This window comes from Schistocerca cancellata, chromosome 6 (assembly GCF_023864275.1).
Source record: "Schistocerca cancellata isolate TAMUIC-IGC-003103 chromosome 6, iqSchCanc2.1, whole genome shotgun sequence".
Taxonomy (NCBI): domain Eukaryota; kingdom Metazoa; phylum Arthropoda; class Insecta; order Orthoptera; family Acrididae; genus Schistocerca; species Schistocerca cancellata.
Genome location: NC_064631.1, coordinates 487139635 through 487163339, shown reverse-complemented (window position 1 = coordinate 487163339; position 23705 = coordinate 487139635). Strand labels below are relative to the sequence as shown.

Genomic DNA, 23705 nt, shown 5'->3' with positions numbered 1-23705 from the left:
CATTATGCTTAATTATTACTAATGGAAAGAATGGTCTATGAGCTCTTGTACATCTGCATGGTAAAAAAGAGAAGAGAATAATTTTATTTATTAGATACAATTAACAAAATGTATAAATAAATGTAGTAAATAAAGTTCTGGCAGACTGCAAATCATTTAGGAGTAAACGAGAGCATACTTTGAGTAGCAGAAACAATGAGCTGTTGACAGGCACAAACAAGACAATGAAAACTCCCTTGCTTTCAGAAGAAAGCATATGATGAGAGTGTGCCGCCCCCCCCCCCCCCCCCTCTCTCTCTCTCTCTCTCTCTCTCTCTCTCTCTCTCTCTCTCTCTCACACACACACACACACACACACCTGTGCCCCTACACTGTACCAACTTGACACACAATGCCAGGATTGCAGTTCACCAATTGGACTTAGGTGGAGTGGGGTTATATTAGGTGGGGTGGATGGATGAAGATAAGGGTGAGAAATAGAAAGAGGTTTTGGAAATGGGCAGTCAGTGGCTCGGAGGGAGGCAGCAGGTGTGCTGACTAGGAATGCAGGAGGGAAAGGTGCGAGTGCATGGGCTAGGCATGTGATTCACGGGCACTGGAGCTGTTCGGGCGTGGCACACTGTTAAGATGACATGGAAGTGTGGGTTGGGAGGGTGTGACAAGAAGAGAAAAGGGAAACTGTTGGGTAGAAGGTGTTGGGACAGGAGGTTAGTGGAGACAGGCCCAGGGGATAACGGGAGCAAAGAATGTGTCACAAGGCTCACATTTTTCTACATAATTCAGAAAAATCTAGTGCTGGGGGGAAGGATCCAGATGGCATGCACTGCAAAACAGCCTTTGTACTCGAGTATTTTGTTGGGTTGGGTTGTTTGGAGGAAGAGACCAAACAGCGAGGTCATCGGTCTCATCGGATTAGGGAAGGATGGTGAAGGAGGTCGGCCATGCCCTTTCTAAGGAACCATCCCGGCATTTGCCTGGAACAATTTAGGGAAATCACGGAAAACCTAAATCAGGATGGCCTGACACATGATTGAACCGTCGTCCTCCCGAATGCGAGTCCAGTGTGCTAACCACTGCACCTCCTCACTCAATGAGTATTTTGTATTCAGTGTGTTGTGCCACTGGGTAGTCAACTCTGTTCTTGTCCACAGTTTGGCAAGGCCAGTATCCTGGTTGACATCTGACTGGTTGTCATGCCAACACAAAAAGCTAAGCTGTGATTGCAATAGAGTTAGTACATGACTTAACTGCTTTCACAGGTGACCCAACTTCGATGGGATAGGATAAACCACTGATAGGACTGGAGTAGGAAGTGCTGGGCGGATGATGTAACTGGGTCCTCCACAGGGTATGACCCCTGGGCAAAATGTTTGTAGTGGGACTGGCATAGAGGTCAACTAGGGTGTTGTGTAGGTTGGATGGGTGACGGAATAACATTTTAGGATGATTGGGAAGGATCTTGGGTAGGATGTCCTTCATTTCAGGGCATGATGACAGATGTAGTTCAAACCATGGCAAAATATATGTTTCAGTTGCTTTGGTCCAATTTGATATTAGTTGACATGGGGAGCACTACTTTAAAGCTGATCCTTGGGAGTAGTTGGAGGATTAAGGGTGTTTGAGGATATGGTACGGGATACCTGTGTACTAAGTGAACTAAGTTTGGAGAGGGCAGAGGGGAGGATAGTGTCCATTGGTGAAAGCCCTTGGGAGGCTGTCAGCATACTGGACAAGGCAATTCTTGTCACTGCAGATATGCTAGCCATGAGTGGCCAGGCTGTGTAGAAGTTATTTTTTGGTGTGGAAGGGGTGATAGCTGCCAAATGCAGGTACTGTTGGTGGTTAGTGGGTTTAATATGTAGAAAGGAGCGGATGGAACCATCAAAGAGGTGGAGGACAAAGTAAAGGAAGGTGGCCTGTTGGGCTGAGGAGGACTGCGTGTTGAAGTGGTGGATTTATAAAAATATGGTGTCTTGGCCCTGAGCCCAGACCATGTATATATCATCAACGAAACTGTATCATACAAAGAGCTTGTTACAAGAGGCTAGGAAGGTTTCCGCCAGATAGTCCATAAAAAGGGCCGAGGCACTCTATGCTCATTCCCCCACAACCTCAACACTTTTCCTGCCCACTTCACCTGGTCGTTGTTAGCCCAACATGCCACCTTCCTGGATGTTGCCCTCCACCTTTCTAATGGCTCTGTCATATTAAACCCACTAACTGCCAAAAGTACTAGCATTTTGACAGCTTTCACCCCTTCCAAAATAAAAAATAATTACCACACAGCCTGATCACATTTGGATGGCATATCTGTAGTAATGAGAATTCCCTTGCCCAGTATGCTGAAGATCCCATGAGAGCTCTTACAAACAGGCACTTCCCCCCAGGCATAGTCCACGAACAGATTTCCCATGCCATATCTGCACATATTCCCAATCTTCCCATCACCAAGAATCAGCTACAAAGGTTGTGGTGTCACCGCCAGACACCACACTTGCTAGGTGGTAGCTTTTAAATCGGCCGCGGCCCGCTAATATACGACGGACCCGCATGTCGCCACTGTCAGTAATTGCAGACCGAGCGCCACCACACGGCAGGTCTAGAGAGACGTACTAGCACTCGCCCCAGTTGTACAGCCGACGTTGCTAGCCATGGTCCACTGAGAATTACGCTCTCATTTGCCGAGACGATAGTCAGCATAGCCTTCAGCTACAGTTGCTACGACCTAGCAAGGTGCCGTATTCCATTGATATTGAAATTCTATTACTGTATCAACAAGAGCAATGTTCTACAAATGTGGATTAAAGTTAAGTATTCCAGAGGCTACGTACTTTTCTTTATAGCATTCATTACGTATCCTGTTTCAGACCTCACGCCAGCTTGAGTGAGCTTATAGCGTGCATTTCGGTCTCCTCCAACAAAACAGTGTTGGCACGTCTGCTGACACTTCAAAGGTGATCCCCCCACATCACTTAACATCACCTCAGACAGGAGCAACTACACCATTTCCTTCACCAAGGTTACAGTACCTATTACAATGTCCAGAAATGAAGGTCATCCTATGAATGATCCTTCCCATCACTCCTAAAGTGGTGTTCTGTCATCCACCAAACCTACACATGATCCATCCCTATGCCACTCCCACTCCTGACTCCTTGGAAGAGTGTACTGGGAGGAAAGGATAGGACTAATGAAGAGGGAAACTGTGGCAAGAGGGTATCGGTGCAGGATAAATGAAGTTAGGGTCACGGAGAAGGGGTATTGGTAGGTGAGGAGCAGGGTCGGGAGGAGATTGAGGCCACGAGAATTATGAGACTGCAGGGTGTGTTGCAAGCTCTCATCAGTGTAATCAGAGAACCTGACATGGTGAACCAGTCATTAAAATCAAGCACGTCATGCTCAGCAGCGTATTCTGCCATTGGGTGGTCAAATCTGCTCTTGGCCACACTTTGGTGATGGTCATTCATCTGGCATGGGCACGGAAATGAAAAACATCCTACATGCAATCCTTCCCACCCATTCCACATCCCACCCAATCTATGCAATACCCTAGTCCAGCTATATGCAACACCTACTCCCAAGCTCTTGTCTAGGTGCGAGCCCTGTCGATTCACCCACCTGGCACATCCTACTTTTGATCTGCCACAGGTTTCCTATCCTATCCTATCCTATCAGAGCCAGGGCTACCTGTGAAGGTAGTCATAACCAACCCTGCTGTGATTTCTGTCCAGTGTTGCGTGTGAGTATAACTACTGATCAGCTGTCCACTCCAACGAATGGCCACCACCAAAATGTGACCGAGATCAGAGATAACTATCTAATGACAAAACATGCTGCTATACACAACATGCTGAATTTCAATGGCTTTTCTACAACCTCTGTCATTTGGATTGTGTTGCGTAACACCAGATTCTCTGAATCATTAAACCAGAGATACACTTCCAAGACATCATTCAAAACAGTAATCCTCCTGGCCTCCATCTACACTAAACACTGTATCAGCAAAACTTTGGTGAAGCTGGATGTAAAGATACTCTTAAGTTAATTTTTAGTTTACATGTGGCTAATTTAGAACTTGTAGGACAGACTGTAAACAAATACACCAAAAGTAAACTGAGGCAGTTGTGCACCACAACGTGTCCCAACAACAGAGTATTCTTACAAAACAATTAGCACTTTAAGAGGTCTACATCAGCCTGTTCCAACTCAAAGGCTACTCGCAGACAGCCGTTTGGTCACAGGAACAGGTGGCAAAAGGATGACCTATAGGAGTCATCCAGGCAGGCTGCAGCATACATAATCATACTCCACTGGCCTAACTGGGGTGTCTAAACAGCTCGTACATGTGCAGAACACATGCAATACAACCTTCTGACATGTAGCCAATGTTACCTGCACCTGCCAATGAGTGCATTGAGGAGCAGACATAGGCATGGTTGCCCCATGGGACAGCATTGGAATTTTTTTTATATATATATATTTTTTTTATGAGAGCCTAATACTTAACAGCTTGCATCAGACATAACTACAACGTGTATACATGTTCCAAAATTTAATTTCACTTTTTGCTAATGCATGCTCCTGCAGTTGAGTCGGTGAAGGACGATTCCTGGCAGCTCACAGTGCTGTTGCCAGCTTTCAACTGTGAAGCACTAATCTCTGCAGGTGAAAACAGCAGCCATCTACAGAGCTGCAATAACATTGAACCGTTGCCATAAAGACATTTACAAAATCATGTTACTTTATTGGTTCAGGTAGGCCCATTAAGCAGCCGCAGCCAACCCAATATAACTGTCATGGAACAACTCACACTGACTTCACTATAGCTAATTCTTTACCAAACTCACCATCAGAGATTATCAAGTAAAAAAACATCATCAGTACCAGAGTTTCTGATCACAGATTTTAATAAACAATTATTACCTATTTACTATTTTTTAAATCCTGTATACAGTAAAAATTGAAAATAAATTAAAGCTTGGACTGTTCATAAACATGATCATATGAGTTACATGACAGTTATGTGCAGGCAAAACTGGCTATGTGAATATCTATTCTTAATTTTGCTGACAAAAGCTTGTGTTAGCTTTATCACCAATGCAGCAAAAAGTCATCACTATGTTATGATTTGAGTATAATCAGGTCATCCTAAAGCTCCTCATGAAAAATGTATTTGAATGCATATTTTCATTTCACAGGTACACTGAAACGGTACATCTGGTTAAGTGGGTGTTCTTGTAACAAAGGTATCTGTTGTTATTAAAAAACACAGAGATCATACACAGTCTCACATCATTGCATCTCTAATACAATTTGACATGTGCTAAAACTTTTTTCTTAATTCATACTTCATAAATATATTTCGTTGTTTCTACGGAAAACATTATAGGTAAATCACAACAAATAAGCACTCATTATTACCATCTGTTTATTGAAATATATTTAAAGACAACACCAACACATGCACACACACGTGTGTGCCCATGTGCACACAACCACCTACTACTCATCAGCACTAACCTTCCTTTTCTGCTGATAAATGCGTTTGGCTTCTTCAAGGCTCTTTATTGTGTTCTGATATGTATCCTCTATAGCTTGTAGTTGTGTTGCCTTTTTGAAAAGTTTGTATTTCTCTGCAGGATCACTGTTGCTCAGAAATGTGCGTGCTGTATCCTGATTCAACACCGATATAGGATTGTTAACCTGAATATTCAGATGACTGACAATACGATCCAATTCCTCCTTTTTTGATGACTTGACTTCCCCTAAACAATTAAACAATCTTAAAAACAAGACCCATTTACAGAGGCGGTGTACATAAATTATCTTAAAATTATGCTATAGAGATCTAGTTATGAATATGGAAGGTGAAAGTAACTGTAAGCCAATTAATTTTTAAATAACAGAAGAAAGGAACATCATAAATAACATTATATATGGACAGTCAATCATGGAGAAATATGAAGTTCCTTAAAAACCAACAATAGCTTCATAGAAGATAAAATGGAAGGACTGCATAGAGAATCTATGGAGAAAATAGTCTGACGGCTTGATGAAGAGTAAAAAGCATCAGTGCTGAACAACTCAGACATGCACACACTACTTGCATTTCTTTTCCATGTCTCCTATACACACTGCAGTTTCCTCAAGATTAATTACTTTATGAAGCCCCACAATTTTTGAAAATGTCATGTGCAATTAAAGTAACAAACCATCAAAATGATGACTTTGTGTCACTGACAAGAAACTGATTTCATTTCACTCAACATGAGATCAGATTTTACCATATAAAACACTGAAAAATGCAGAACAACCTTAATCTACTAACCTCTTGCTGATCGTATTCTGTAGGTTGACTGTCCTGATACCGCACTTAATGTTCTACATATAATTATCATATTGCCATATTCTTCAGGTTTATATGCACGGACACCTTTGTTGTTAATAGTTATTTCAACCGATGCAGTAGTTGCTCCTTTTCTAACAAAGTCTGTAAAAAATAAAAGCAAACTTTCTTAGATGATTGCAGGAAGGAAACCACAAAAATTTTACGGTAAATACAATATGATGAACAGGCTGAGAAGTCATTCATTAAAAAACTACACATATAGCGAGCAACTTTCTTCTCTCCCCACTACACCTTGTCTTTTTTCTGTTTCTCCCTTTTTGTTATTGAACTATGACAAACACAAGCACCAGAGCTAAGATCCTCAGCTGAACGTGTTGTTTTGATTTTATATATGGGTGATGTGAAGGAGTGATAGTTCATTGGGAGTCACGTTAAGGATGTCAATATTTGCTACTCACCACATAACGGAGATGATGAGTCGCTGAAAAGCACAGCAAAAAGACTGTTGGAAAGTTAGCTGGTGGACAACGAGGCCTTTGTCAAAAGTAGACAACACACACACATGCACACATTAACGCAAATGCAACCCTCACACATATGACCACAGTCTCTGGCAGCTGAAGCCAGACTCAACAGCTAACTTTCTGACAGTATTTTTATTGTGCCTTTCTGCAACTCAGCACCTCTGCTGTATAGTGAGTAGCAACTATCCTTTTCATTTTATTGTTACATTCCACCCTGGATTTTCCATTGTTGGATGTCAATATTTGTAATATTTTATACAATTTACATAATTTTTCACAGCATACAGTGTCTCGTGTTCATTTAACATTGCTGTATCCTTCCAGTTACAAGGTTCAGGTACAAGGATGACATGTGTACATGTTGGAGGATTTTAATGTTTGACTTTTGCCAAAGCACAGTTGTCTGCAGTACACAACTTGATAATGGCCAAAATTGCAAATTCTTCTTCTTCTTGGCTTCTAAGGGACTCGAAACTTCTGTGCCAATCTCACAAGCTGCCTCCAAAAGCTTCCATCTTGTGCTACTTCCTGCTAATCCCTCACACCAATTCTGTTAAATCTGTTAAATATTGTTTTAATTCATTTACCCATACACTCCTGGTTCTCCCTCTTGGTCTTTTACTATGAAATGACTTCTCCAGGAATATTCTTGAAATCACTTGATTCTCTTAATTCTCATCAGATAGCCTACCCAATGAAGTCTTCTGGAATTTATTATGCTCACTGTTGTTGCTTATTGTGATAGAATGTGGGTTTGTGTGTTGTCTCTTCTCTTCCAGTTTTTTAATCGTTGTCATAGTACGGACCAACGATTTACTTATAAACTTTGTTTTGGCTTATGATACAGAATGATTGTGTGGATCTACATGAATGAGATCGGAGTGAGTGAGTGTGACAATGTTTTTAGGCTCTTGACCCAACACTGGTTTCTTTTAAAATTTGTAAGGGTGCTGTTAACCTCAAAGTTGAGTACCCATACATCCCAAAAACAACAATAATAAACTTTGTTTTCAAATACTTATAACTAGTGTTCTTCCCTTTTAGTTAAACTCCATGTTTCTGCTTCATGGGTTAGGAATGGTCTGACAATTGTGTAATAAACATTCATTTAGTTTTCCTTGTCAGTAGTTTAGGCCCTAATTTTTTTTAACGGAGTAGTAGGCTCTATTAGCATTTTGCAATCTCAATTTCATTTCTACTTGTCTCTGATTTTGTTCATTTACCATTGCACCCAGAAATATGAACTCTTAAACAAGTTCGAATTTATGTTTGCCAATTATTAGATGTAACTAGTCATTTTGCTATTCCAACATCTTTGAACAATCACGTGTTTTGTTTTCTGATCATCTACTTTTAGGCTAAGCTTGGATACTGCTTCTACGAGCTCCACAAATAACTGTCTAATCTATTTCACATTTTCCAACAAGCACTATACCACCTGCATACGGTAAAACATTTTTTTTTTTTTTTTGGAGGATCCCAACATGTACTAGTTTGAGTTTCCTCTCAACTCTCTCCAAGGCTAACTGAAGAGAAAAGCGGACAGAGAATCTCCCTGTCTTGGTCAGTTCTTGTTTTTAAATGGTCAGATTTTATTCCAGTTAGCAAAAATCTGCTTTTATTATCATCAATGTATATTTTACAAGGATTTATAAGTTTAATTGGAAATCCCAAGTCCATCACAAGAATCCACAGGCTTTACCTGTGGATGGAGTCAAAAGCTTTCATTAAGTCACTGAACAAGTAATGTATTCATTTTCGTTTACATTCCCAATAATGTTTCATTTGCTGTTTTGATTGTAAATATACTGTCAGTAGCAGATCTATTTTTGCAAAAGCCATTTTGATAATCACTGATTATATTTTCAGTGTATGGTTTCATGCACTTCAGCAATAAACAGGATACAATTTTATAGGCAATGTTTACTAATGATATTACCCTATTGTTTCTGTAGTCTTCCTTGTCTCCTTTTTTACGTATCAGAACCATTACTGATTCTTTCCACCCTCACTATAGCCAACATATTTGTCTTGTGACAAACTGCGTTTATTGCTCTGTCTCAGCTGCACATTTTTAATTAGATTACATACTTCGATCACTCTGGATCATCTTCAGATCAAAGCATAAGCAACCCCTCAACTCTACTCAGAACAACATGCCAGAATACTCTGACACAACTGCTTCGATCTGAAGATGATCCTAAGTGACTGAAGCACATAATATAATTAAAAATGTACAACTGAGATGGAACAATAACTGTGAATGCTCTTTCCATTCTGTTGCCGTGGACTCAGTTTTCCAGATTACCTACACGAGGTGAAGCAAACATCTGTGCAGTGCTTCTTCTCCATGTTTTGGTATCTCAGCTGGAATACGATCACTCCCAATCGCCTTGCCAATTTTTAGGTGTTTGATACTTCTTAGCACACCTTCGTATGTCAGTTCTGGATTATGGTCATTTTAGGGCTGCTGCTGGAATTTGTAATTGGTGATTCTGATTCCGAATATTTCAGTAGACTGTCAAAATATTTCTTGCTTGTTGATAAGACTTCACTTCGTTCAATAACCATACTGCCATTCTTATCCTTCATCACCTTAGACTTTTAACTGAAACCTCTTTTAATTTCAATGACTCTGCCACACATTTCCTGAATGTTGTTACATTGATGTTATCCATTAATAGATTCGATTTGTTGTTTTAGGTATGGTTTATTTTTCCTACTATTTATTTTGCTAGCCTGCTTGTACGCCTGCCAATCATGAAGTTCTATTTCAGGATTTTTATGAACTTGCAGCCATTTCTAGCATAATTTCATAGCCTTGTCTTCACCTTCCTCACATTCCTCAACAAATCATTTCTCCCTGCCTTGTTTTACTGCCTGAAGGTTATTACTTGCAGCTGTGAGGATAACTTCTTTCATTCAATTCCGGTGCACATTGCTGTTCATTTCATGATTTTCTCCCACCCTACTCAGAACCTCAAATCAATTTGAAATTTCAAATTTTTGATTTTAGTATCTCTTCTGTTCCTATTACATTTTCCAGATCAAATTTGGCCACATTTCCACTTCTAATTTTCTTTTTAGGTACTACCTACTAACCTGATTCTATAGAAATTCTTTCACTCCATATGTGGCATACAGCAAACCAGTGCTTAACAGTATTGGTTAAAAACGGTCTTGATTGCAATTTTAGTTTTTTTATTTTTCAACTACACATTTCGCCTTATTTGGGTATCTTCAGGTTGATTTTACTTTGGTATTTCTTACAACGATCCTTTACAGAGTGTAGGCAAAGGGCATTGTCAAATACATCAGACCAACATCGCCTTTGTTAAACTCAGTAAAAACTTTTCTAGATGGACACGAGTGACTCCAAGACCTGCATAACATTTTCCTGTTCACAGGATTTTCATTGTACTTGTTTAACTAGACTGTTTTCTGATCCCATTTCCACTCCTCGGAATGATTGCCTTTCTATGTCTGTTATGTATGAGAACATGACCAACTTGATTTACTGTTTCCTTATCATTTGAATTCCATGTTTCTTTATGTAACATGTCATTACTTTTCTGATGTGAATTATAATTCGAACAGAACGTTTGACAACATTCTGTTTTCCAAAATTTGCATTAAAATCCCCCATTACTTTTCCACTAACATCCACTGTTACTATCTTGATATTGTGTTTTGGTATTTTGTTCCATAAGTCTGATAGGTTTTCAAAGAAATTGGAATTGTGAAAATGAAAACTCTCTAGTCAATGGTGAATATAATGTCTTTTAAATAATTCTACACGACTGTGAACCCCAACCATGAGAAGTTAATCACTTCTGGATCGAAAATGTGAGGTACTAAGTTGTTTCTACTTAAATGTGAGAGTACTTTGGAGTACATAACTTTTTCAAATATTTTGGAAAAAAGCATTAGTAAGGAAACTGGACGATAATTATTTAAAACTTTCTTGTCATGTTCATCATAAAGAGCAAAGAAGTTTAACAACTGCATATTTTAATCTGTCAGGAAAAATTCCCTGGATCACAGATACCACTCATATATCACTAAGGATATTACATCACCTTTTCAGAATTCTGTTTGAAATTCCATCGATATCACATGAGCTTTTGTTTTTCATAATTTTTATAATTCCACTAATTTCAGTGAAAGCTGTGGGTCGCTACTTCTATTTGCTTAGTTTTTTGGAATGAAATTTGTAACACACTCATTTGCTCCTTCACCTGAACCATTTAATACTATTTTTGCTGCTACGCTTATAAAGTGATTGTTAAAAATGCTTACAACCTAAGAATCATCAGTCAGAGCAGTCATTTAGTGTAATTGTTAACATTGTCACTTAGTTTAACTGATATGGTATCTTGCGCATTGACTGGATGCTCAGTCTCCTGTTTTACTATACCCTCTATTGTTCTAATCTTATTCTACATCTACATTTATACTCCGCAAGCCACCCAACAGTGTGTGGCGGAGGGCACTTTACGTGCCACTGTCTTTACCTCCCTTTCCTGTTACAGTCGCGTATGGTTTGCACTACACCACGATGCAGAGCGCCTCTCTTGCAGAGTCTGCCACTTGAGTTTGCTAAATATCTCCGTAACGCTATCACGCTTACCAAATAACCCTGTGACGAAATGCGTCGCTATTCTTTGGATCTTCTCTATCTCCTCTGTCAACCCGACCAGGTACGGATCCCACACTGATGAGCAATACTCAAGTATAGGTCGAACGAGTGTTTTGTAAGCCACCTCCTTTGTTGATGGACTACATTTTCTAAGGACTCTCCCAATGAATCTCAACCTGGTACCCGCCTCACCAACAATTAATTTTATATGATCATTCCACTTCAAATCGTTCTGCACGCATACTCCCAGATATTTTACGGAAGTAACTGCTATCCCATTACTTTTGTCAGTTAGTCTATGTGACAATTCCACTCATGTCCAAGTATTTAAATGAGTTGGCTGATTCCAAAGGTGACTCACTGATGTAGACATAATTATTACTTATCTGAATTTTGTGATGTGCCAATACTTTCAGGGTGTCATGAGAAAAAAGAGCGAGTTGGGTTTTCTACACTGATATTTTCGGGATCCATGCTGGCTGGCATGGAGCAGGTCATTCCGTTAGAGACGCTTTGTTATGTTTGAGCTCAGAATATGTTCTAATATTCTAGTTCTAATATTCTACAACCACTGGATGTCAATGATACTGGACAGTAGTTTTGTGGATCATTTGTGCTGCTCTTCATGTAGCTGATGTGATTTTTTTTTCTTTTTTTTTTTTTTTTTTTTTTTTCTAACCATTGGGCAGTTCTTTTCTTCACAGCATTTATTGTACATTTTGGCTAAAAGAGGGGGAAATTCAGCTGCAAATTCTGAACAAAATTTGATAGTGACTGTTAAATTTCAGTGATTTCAGCTGTTTCTCTATGCCACAGACATTAATATCTATGTCTTTCATCCTTGCAGCAGTGTGAGAAACTGTTGCATTACTATTGTATCTTCCTTTGTAAAGAAAAATTTGACAATAGGCTTCAGCACTTTTACTTTTCTTACACTACACTCAATTTAAGTTTCTGTGTTATCTGCGAATGGCTGAACAATAACTTTGGTGACACTGACTGACAACCTTTAAATATGAAGTTTTACACTTAATGTGCAGTTATTACTGGCTCTGCACAGAAACTGTTTTGAGATATTAAAAGCCACACTAATTTGATACAAATCTAAAATTACTCCATGAGAAGGACAATGGCAGTTCTCTTCCAAAGTATCTTTACACCACTTTTCAGTTTGTGACATATCAAGCCACCAGATCAGGAAGGCTCCTAATAAAGAAGAAACAAGCAATTTGAGCAACATCAGAAGGTCAATCCTTGGTCAGATAAAGGACACAAAAGCAGAAGCTGCACACAGAACAAGTACACATGGAGAAAAATAGAAACAACATACATTGATCAGCCAAAACATTACGACACTGCCCAGCTCAAAACTGAATGCCACCTTGTGGTGTTGTGAGTACATGGAACTGTAAGGAGAGTATGTACGTGGAGTGAACACTAATAGGAATGATATGGGCCGCAAATGGGGAATGCAATGACATAAAAGTCTTTAGAAAACAGCAGATGTTATGACACAGCGCCTGGGAACAAGTACAGGAACAGCAATGCTGATCAGATGTTCTTCTACGAGTGAGCATCTAGAGAAAGTGGCTGAAGGATGGTGAAACCACAATCAAATAATAACAATGATAAGGTGCTGGACATCTACACATCACAGAGCGAGGGGTAGGATGCTTCTCCACTCTGTAGAGAAGGATTGTTGTGATAAGTGGTTGATCTGATGACAGAGTAGAATGCTGGTTCAGAACTAAGTGTTTCAGATTACATCATTCGGCACACATTGTGATGGCAGCCTTAAGCTACAGGGGACATTCACATGGGTTTCCACAGGACCTGTGGTAGTAATCGAAGGAAACATGACAGCTGTAGAATACAAGTACATTATTATGGACTATCTACTCCCCTTAGTGCTTGATGTCACATCCCAATGTGAGATATCTTCCAGAAAGATAACTATCTGTGTCAAAGCGATATGGGGAGCACGATAGTGAATTCACATTGAAATCTTGGCCACAAAATTCGCTTGGTGTGAACCTGAGGGAACACATCTGGGATGTTATCAGCCGCCACCTCCACACCCATATACTACCATTCCATAATTATAGACATTGTGTGACCTGCTGCATACACAACTGATGCTACAGACCGCCGGAAAGCTACCAAAATATGATGAATACATGCTATGCAGAACTGCTGCCAATAATTCCTTAGGTGAACCAACACAGTATTAAACAGGCTGTTATAACATTTTGAAACACCACAAAAGAATTATCTGAATGGGGCAGAAATTGGTAGATGCAATGTACATGTAACAGACAAACAACTGATTGCAATTTCAGAAAAATTGGATGAGTTATTTGAGAGAAAGTGCTTCATAAATTGAGCAAGTCAATAATGAGCTAGCCCTTATGCAAGCAGTTATTCAGCTTGATGTTGATTGATAGAGTTGTTGGATGTCCTCCTGAGAGATATCATGCCAAATTCTATCCAATTGGCATGTTAGTGGAGGATCTTGCCCATAATGCTACAAACATTCTCAACTGGGCGAGACCCAGTGACCTTGCTGGTCAAGGTAGGGTTTGGTAAACACTTAGACAAGCAGCAGAAACTCTCGTCGTGTGCACGCGGGCATTATTTTGCTGAAAAGCAAGAATATCATCGACATACCGCTGTGTTGTAAAGGTGCCACAGATGACAACCAAAGAGGTCCTGCAATGAAATGAAATGGCACCCTGGACTATCAGTCTTGGTTGTAGGGCCATACCGAGGACAACAGTCGAGTTGATACCCCACTGGTGCCCAGGTTGTCTCCAGACACATCTTTTCTGATAACTGGAGCTCATTTCACAGTGATACTGAAGACAATTCTACTCCATCCAAAGAGATACCGCGCCAAATGGGTCCAACGCCACTACAAACAGGCTTGCTGGTGAATAGTTGCCAATGGTCGTCAGTGCAAGGAGTGATGTTAGCTCAGGCCTCATCCTGTGAGCCGCCTATTAATGGTCCTTGTGGTCATCAGTTGCACATCGTTCAATGGTAATGATGAATCCAGGGATCTGAGTGCCTCTCTGACAAGTGCTCAGTCCTCACGTTCTGTTGTCTCTCTACGTCGACCACTTCCTTCTTGATGATGTGTTTGACCAGAGTTAATGCATTCCTGCCAACATCATCGAACAGCGCCATTGGTCCTATTCGAGTGATTCGACAATTACTTCAAATGGCTTCTTTGAGACCAATTACATGTCCTCTCTCAAATGCTGACATCTGCATATACTATTCATGTACCTGTCCTCGAGGCATAATTACTGTCGAATTGAGTAAACGGAATGAAATCTGCAAAGACTTTATACTCTGATATCAACATTTCCCCATTATCCTTGCCAGCTGAGTGGTGAAATTGTGCTGCAGTGTCACACATTCTCCCGTTGGCCGCCAAAGCTTACAATTTTGCGTTTTCCATCAACACTTATATTAATATCAATTTGTGACCAATTAACCTATTTTTCTGTTTTAACAGTTTATTTCCAAAATAATTTACATTATCTAAGAACAAAGTAAGAAACTGTAATGTGCTTTACATCTGGATATATAGGTTTTGAAAGAAGAAAAAAAGTAATTTAATTCTAGCACCTGAATGTGAAGTCAATAATGGAAACTAACACGTCTGGCAAGATTGTATCCTCTTCAGCCTCTCCCCTACCTTATTTCTATTGGTGATAGAAATACAAGATCTCACTATTGATCAGAGAAAAGACATAAAATGAGCCCAGAAACATTATCTAGGGGATTTAACCTCTGGTGGTGATGTCTCCCTGTTCTCGCACAATTTTGTAGAGGGAAGTTGAGGAAGTGAAAAATATGATGAAAACTGACAGCCAACATCTTGTCTCAACATTGTTGGAAACATAGTATAAGACATAAACTCCTTTATTCATCTGGCAACTAGTACAAAAACAGCTAGAAAAGAAAATATTAAAACATATGTGTAGAATGCTAGTGATGTATTTATTCAACTTTACCACAAGATGTAAAATAATAGTTTCCTACAGCAGTCAGAACATTAAAGAGAAATGTGAAATATGTCCTTTAACATCACCAACACAAAATCTACTGACTAAAAACTGCTGTCTTTGGCATACAATTAAAACTAGTAATCACAGACCAGTTGGTCTATATATATTATGTCAACAAAATTCAAGAAACCAACACGAAAACTTACCACATGGAAATTCCCCAGCGGAAAGCAAGAACTACAAATCGACCACGTAATAGTCCAGAAAGACTCACAAAAAGAAATTTTGAACATAGACACCCGTAAAGGCTACTTCGACTCAGACCACCACCTACTACAGATCAGGATTCGTCTTTTGCCCAAGAAAAAGCTCCATAAGAACAAAATTGTTAGGCCAGATCCAGAATACGTTACTTTAAACCAGACACAAATATTACACAAAATTAAAATGGAGAAAACGACTGATTGGACACAACTTTCACGAAGAATCCGAGAGGCCACGAAACTAGCACAAGCACCACGCACACGGAAACGCCGTTGGTGGAACCACGGATGTGACCAAGCTTTTGACCAACAAATCAGTGCACGGAAAAAATTTAGTAGCCATAAATCCCAAGAGAATTGGATGAACTTCTTGAAAACACAGAAGCAATCAAGCAAAATCATTCGCAGTGAAAAACGACAGTATGACAAACGGCGACTGACAGAGATCGAATCAGACTTCATGAAGAACAATACAAGAAACTTCTACAGAACATTCAGAGAAAATATGACTGGATATCAACCACCCAACTTGTGCTTTCAGAAGATCAGATGGAACCCTAGAAACCAATACCAAAAACAATTGTGACATTCTGGCAAAGTACTTTGAAAAACTGCTCAACACGGACCCCCCTATGGAAGAAAAGATGACAGAAACGAGCACATACAATCCAGATAGTGAACCTCCAACTCTAGAAGAAGTTAAAGAAATAATCAAGTCACTCAAGAATCGTAGAGCACCAGGAGAAGATGGCATCATCGCGGAAATCTGGAAGTTACAAGACCCAGAACTCACCAAAGACATCCACAGGATCTTGGAAGACATCTGGAAGACCATGAAAATTCCCGACGACTGGAAAACTGCCCTGATACACCCACTACACAAAAAAGGTGACAAGACTGACCCGAACAACTACAGAGGAATATCCCTACTACCGGTCACATACAAGATCCTCTCTAAAGCTTTACTGAACAGACTAGAATGCCAGACCGACCACTTGATTGGGGAATACCAAGCAGGCTTCCGTAAAGGGCGGTCTTGTGCGGAACAAATTTGGAACCTGAAAGTGATTTTACAACACAAACAGAACCTGATCATTACCTTTGTTGACTTCAAAAAGGCATACGACTCTATCGACCAGAAAACTCTCTTCAAAATTTTAGCAGAATACAAAGTAGACAACAGAACACGGGCTATCATAGAGCAAACTTTAACCAACACGACCTCCAAAGTAAAGTTCTGTGGGGAACTATCAGAGCCCTTTGAAATTCGCACAGGTGTTCGACAAGGTGATGGCCTCTCACCTCTCCTTTTCAATCTGGTGTTAGATAAGGTCACAAAAGAATGGGAAACATCACAGCAAGGGATAACCTTAGGAAACCTACAGATTAAGTGCCTGGCTTTTGCAGACGATTTGGCGATTGTCACGAAAGGTATAAAGGAAACAAAAGACGCTATTGAAAAACTGCACGAAATCGCTTCCAAAACTGGACAACAGATTTCTTATGAAAAGACACAGTTTATGAGCACAAAGACACTCTCATCTCTGAACACAAAGTATGGCACGATTTACAAAATGGCAAACTTCAAATACCTCGGTGAAACACTACAAATGAGTGGACATAACAGAGACTCAAACGAAGAAAGAAAGACTAAACTGGACGAGGCATACAAAGTAGTGTGGAATCATTACAACAGGAAGTCTATCTCACAAAAATCCAAATTACGCCATTACGACACGGTGGTGCTCCCCGAGGCACTATATGCAGCAGAGACCACACTAAACCTAGGGCATACACGTATCAGACAATTCGAAAAAGTAGAACGGAAAATACTTAGGAAAATATTTGACGCAACTAACAACAATGGAATATGGATCAAGAAACCTACAGAGAAACTGTACAAACATACGGAGACAATCACAGAAAAGATTAGAAAATGCAGACTACAATTCTATGGACACCTATACAGAATGCCATCACACAGGCTGACCAAACAGATCTTTGACTGGGTAACCACTAGAAACAACAAATGGGTGGCAGAGGTAGAAAACGACCTGAACCAACTCAACATAACAGCAGACACAATAAACGACAGAATAAAATTCAGAAACATCATTAAGAAAAGTAAACTACATAAGATACAATGTGACAAACGAACAGGCATAAAATGGACCGAAGAACACAAGCAAGATCACAGCCAGAAGATGAAAGAAATATGGGCAACCAAAAAGGCAATCAAGATGAAGCCGAAGACACAAAGCCGAAAAAAAGCATGGACAGAGGACCGGAAACAGAAACACAGCGAGTGAATGAGGGAAGTTTGGGCAGCAAGGAAGGCAGCAAAAGGAACTGGCCATGTAGTTTAGTCCAAATGCGCTCTTTAAGTATTTTTACAATGACAGTTCTCGGCACATAAATACACTCCTGGAAATGGAAAAAAGAACACATTGACACCGGTGTGTCAGACCCACCATACTTGCTCCGGACACTGCGAGAGGGCTATACAAGCAATGATCACACGCACGGCACAGCGGACACACTAGGAACCGCGGTGTTGGCCGTTGAATGGCACTAGCTGCGCAGCATTTGTGCACCGCCGCCGTCAGTGTCAGCCAGTTTGCCGTGGCATACGGAGCTCCATCGCAGTCTTTAACACTGGTAGCATGCCGCGACAGCGTGGACGTGAACCGTATGTGCAGTTGACGGACTTTGAGCGAGGGCGTATAGTGGGCATGCGGGAGGCCGGGTGGACGTACCGCCGAATTGCTCAACACGTGGGGCGTGAGGTCTCCACAGTACATCGATGTTGTCGCCAGTGGTCGGCGGAAGGTGCACGTTGTAATGGTCGCCTGGTCGTAGATATTGCTAATTGCTATAATCGCACTATTTCACTCCCATTTACGGGGCTTGTTAGCACTTGATGTTAGGTTGGCGCCATTACAATGCATTGTAGTAATCACTGCTGCTTGCTGGATCGCTGCTGTGTCTCGATGTTGATGCTGGCTCTAAATCTGGTTGTCTAGGGTTAAAAACATGAGGTCCCGTGTTTTTTATGTGCTTTTGATGATAAAGAATGAACGAAACCAACAAATATGTAAACTTCAAATATTTATTTCTCTGGTGGCCATCTTAATTCCACTGTCCACCAAAGACTATGACACAACACAACTTCCTTTACATGTTCTTTGCATTGTTTACCCACCTCAAACAATAACACACAAACACACTGTACCAAAGTGACATTCCGACTGCCTTTCGACCCTTCTTGCTGCTCGTATTTATAACATTGTCAAAGAACTATTAAAAAGAGATATAGTTTACAAGTCACATGTACATCTGTTATCATAATTTGTGCAGAAAAGTTATTAATTTGCATCGAGTGACATAATTTAACATGTTATTGAAATGACAGACAGATTTGTTGACTTGACAGAATAATTCTTTGTTACAAAAAATCCGTTTTCTAGAAGTTTGTCAATTGACTTCTCTAATTTGCATAAATAAGTAACTAACATGAATTATTAAGAAATACATTGGTTTTTGTCTAAAACAGGATTGATTTTGTGAATACTAAGTGAAACCGCTCCTAGTGAACAAACAGGTTTCACTGGGTGATTTTTATTTAAGGAGATCCAAAATACCTAAGTTGTACACTATTTTTCGTACTTCATATTAATTATTTAAGATGAACTCAGTGTTTTTACATGATGACATTTGCTGTATCAGTGATCAAGTGATATTAACTTTTGTGTGGGTTAGTTATTCAGTATAATTTAATGGGTTGACTGTTTATGGAGACATGTTACGCAATCATTGTCAACATACACAATAACTTTTCTATAATCATAAATACTCGTTAAACTGGTTGAATTTGGAGGGTATCGCATACTTCGGTACAGTAAAGCCTTTAATATGTTCCGTTACAATACCCCCCCTCACGTAATATCATTTACAGAACGTTAATGATATTAGCCGATTAGGACAAATGTGTCAAATGGTTAAAATTTGGAAAAGTGACTTTTTCCCGCAAATATTTTAGTTGTGTTGTTTCAAATGCACTTTGTGTTATGTCATTCAGTATGACAGCATAATAAAAATAATTAGTAATATATGAAAGTAAAAAAAATGTTAATCTTTGCTCCCAGTGAGCCACATGGAAAATGATTAAAAACAGACACAAATAAATCACATGCGATTTTAAGATATATCAAAAATATATGTAAATTATTTCAAAGTCAGTTCTCATTGAGTCACAGATTAATCAAGATAATAGAAGGAACATAAATATATTACATAGATGGACAGGTCATATGTCCATAGGAAAATATTGCAACTGTCTGCTCTTTTTGAGCCACATAAAAGAAATGAAAACAAAGAACATAAATATAAGTATGGACATGATATATAAACACAAACACTAGAGAAGTCACATGTATGAATATAATATGCACTTGCAAAAAAAGGAAATATTTAAAAAACTTGTCTCCCATTGTGACGCATAGTCAAGATAGTACAAGAACATATTAATACTAAAATTGGACACTTAAATTGGTCACAACATAACACAAACATCAAACTTGGTGAACATCTGATTAACTGTAGAAAATTGTACACAAATCTTATGCCTAAGAACACAATAGTCACAAAATGATGGGTCTTGCACAACAATTTTTTCATTGTCTTTTATTTGGTGCAAGTATGTCCCATATTCAACAATACAAAAGGAAAGTAATAAATGTTTGTCACCTTCTTGCCCGTTGCAAGTAAAGAAGATGTCTCAAAATTTAATATTCAATAGTGACAATATAAATATAAAAACATTCTCTCAGAGATCTGGAACTTCTCCAGGGTCTGTAGGATGAGTGGTAGTTGCTATTTGACACACCCAGTAAAAACTTTGCTGATAACATGCTTTATGGAAAATGGGTAACTGTATTCAAACAGGGAAATGTGCTTAATCATGTTTATATGGTTTCAATTCAGTGATGTTTCTTAATCCAAATAATCTTCTTGATCTGGGAAAGATAAGTCTATACGCATTAGGATGTGGGCTTTCTTTTATTTCAAATGGACCAATGTCAATGTTTACTTTAACATATGGACAACCTAGCTCAACATCTTTGTCTATTTCAGTATTTTCAAACACTAGATCATTTTCAATTTCTTTAGTTCCTAAGTCTAATGTCTCTTTCCTACACTTAGACACACCCCTCTCTGTTTGCAAAGCATTGAGAATTAAACATAAACCTTTGTTTTCATCTATTCCTTTTAACACTGTGTTGTCACTTAAACTACTGTTTTCACCTCCTTTTTTATAAAGTCCACTACGGATTCTTGTCCACCATGTAGGATACAAGGTTGCACTTACCTTTGCTAATTCTTTCCAAAAGGCACCTTTGTTTATATGGTTTCCATAGTTGTTCCACAAAACTTCTAAAAACTTTTCCCCTTTTTCTTGAAAACACACATTTACATTCCATCCCTTTATATTTTCTTTAATATTATTATTATTACCATTCTCATAGAGTAGTGTTTCATAGTTCCCAATAGGCAATAGCTTGTCCTCAGATACACATTCCCTAGTCTGCATTTCACTTACATTAACCTCATTATTACCCATGTTTGTCACACCACTTACCTTTACCTCATCATCACTTTTCAATTCTACAAATACTTTTATTTCTTCCTCCACACTCTCATCAACAACATCACTTGATTTAGGATCATTATTTAAATGTCCCTCTATGACTTCTTCCTCCTCCTCCGCAACAACCCCATCTTCAGTTTCCCCCCTATGTATCTGAATCTCAGCAATTGAGTCTTTGGCTCCATTAAACACTTCGTCATCCCCCTTCTTATCAAATAAACCCCCCCAAAATAGATTCTATTTGTGGTGTGTCTGACTTGATATTAACACCAGTATCTTTTTCAGCCCAACTATGGAACTCTGCAATACCTTCAACTTCTGCACTTTCACTAACTACCTGTGCTTGAACACTGTTTTTATTAACTGTATCACTTTTACTCATAGTATCCCAAAACCTTTTATTAAATTCTAATTTATTCATTCTAACAACATCAGTGTTTTCATGGTACTTACTCTTTACATTGTATCTTCTCCTTTTCCAGTTTCGGTTATGTGTTGTCCTATCATAATATTGTCTAGCCCCAAAACTACGGACATCTAGTGGGACTGTCCACCGTTTCCCGGCCGGTTCCCTCGGTCTGTCCGTTTGTAGTTGTCGTTTTGTTCACTAGTTTCAGCAAACCCCCTTCTATCTTGTTCTCTTCCCCAATACCTACTTCTATCATTCCTGTTATCTCTCCTCCATCCTCCCTCCTGTGTATTGTTTCTGAAATCATTTTCATATCTCCTATCTCCCCTATTTGGAGCATTATTTCCAGAATTTTCAAAGTCTCTCCTCCCATAATAATCTCTATTTACATTCCTGTTCCACCCCCCATACTGGTTGTTGCCAGAGCCAAAACTTTGGTTATTTTCTCTTTCCAAGGCCCTATCTAATCTATCTACAAATTTCAGGAACTCTTCCATTGAATCGTCTGGTCCATGGACCAATTCCCACTGCAGTCTCTCTGGTAACCTTCTTTTTAAAACGTCAATTTGTGTCATAATATCAAAAGAGTTATTCAAGTGAGCAAGCTTTTTCAATTGATCTCTGCAAAATTTTTGCATTCCCCCTACTTTCCCTCTATACACTGGTCCATTTAGAAATTCTGACTTTAATCTGGCTTGTATGGATTGTGACCAAAATTTGCAAATAAATTTAGCTTCAAACTCTTCAAAAGTAATTCCAAGAATAATTATTCTCATTTGCCCAGGATAGGGCCTCCCCTTCTAGAAACCGTTTTACTAACTTGATTTTTATGTTATCTGACATTCCTACCACAAACATATCCTTACATTGGTGAATAAAGTCAATAGGGTGCAGATTTTCACCAGGAAAGCATTTCACTTGGATGTGCCCATACATTGTATTTTGATTGTAAATCGTTTGTTTGGACATCAATGCGTCCTCCAATTGTGTACATTTAGTGTGTATATTTTCTACTTTTGTATCTACATTAGTGGTATACAGGTTGTATTCTTGTTTAAGGTTTTCTGAAGTTTTGTCTATTCTCTGATCTAATCTTTCAACTTCAGTCTCTACTCTGTTGTAGATGACCGCAATGCTGTCTGTGTTAGCTTGTATGTTTTCATTTAAACTTTCAACTTTAACTTGAAATTCTTTTCTGAAGTGTATCAACTGTTCTCTAGTGTCCTTACTGAGGGTAGTTTTAATTTCCTCACACTTCTCATTTGAGATGAGTACTTAATACATCAAAATTGAAACTTAACTTATCCAGTCTAACTGTGTTTTCTTTCAGTTTCACACTTATTTCTTCACTGGATTGTTTAAGTTGCGAGCTTATTTGAGTTGCAAACCCTGCTAGCCACTCTGTTAAGTTTAATTGTTCACCATCCCCTGGTTCAATTTTTACATTTCCTACGATCTCATCACTCTCAGGTAGAGACATGTTAATTATTAATTATTTTAAATGACAACAACAACAAAATACCTTGCTTTATGCTATGATGTCGTGATCGGTGTTCCTGTTGGTTTCTTCACTTCTATTCGGTTTTATTGAAGCTGAGGTCTTGATTGATGAATTCCGTTGACATAATCCAGACGTTAATTTTCCGAGCGGTGTGATGATGGTTTTTGGTAGTCACACAAACACACTTTACTTATTTATTTATTTTTGACATATTTTCACTGTTGACACACTGCACAAATAAACTTTGTTTGGAATGCTAAGCACTTACGAAATTTATCGCTGCACTATTATCATCGATGCACTTAAAGATCCCGGACGAGCCCCCACTTTTGTAATGGTCGCCTGGTCGTAGATATT

At 39.1% G+C, this 23705-nt stretch overlaps 1 protein-coding gene across 2 annotated transcripts in view; it reads right to left on the bottom strand.

Moving 5' to 3' along the window:
* LOC126190758 (structural maintenance of chromosomes protein 6) overlaps nt 1-23705 on the bottom strand; it is a 221183-nt gene that overhangs the window by 155221 nt on the left and 42257 nt on the right. For both annotated transcript variants that reach the window (XM_049931273.1, XM_049931274.1), the window contains exons 4-5: nt 6329-6490; nt 5521-5765 (exon numbers count right to left, since the gene is read on the bottom strand). In XM_049931273.1, coding sequence (XP_049787230.1) covers nt 5521-5765; nt 6329-6490 — 407 coding nt within the window. The remainder of the gene's footprint in view (nt 1-5520; nt 5766-6328; nt 6491-23705) is intronic.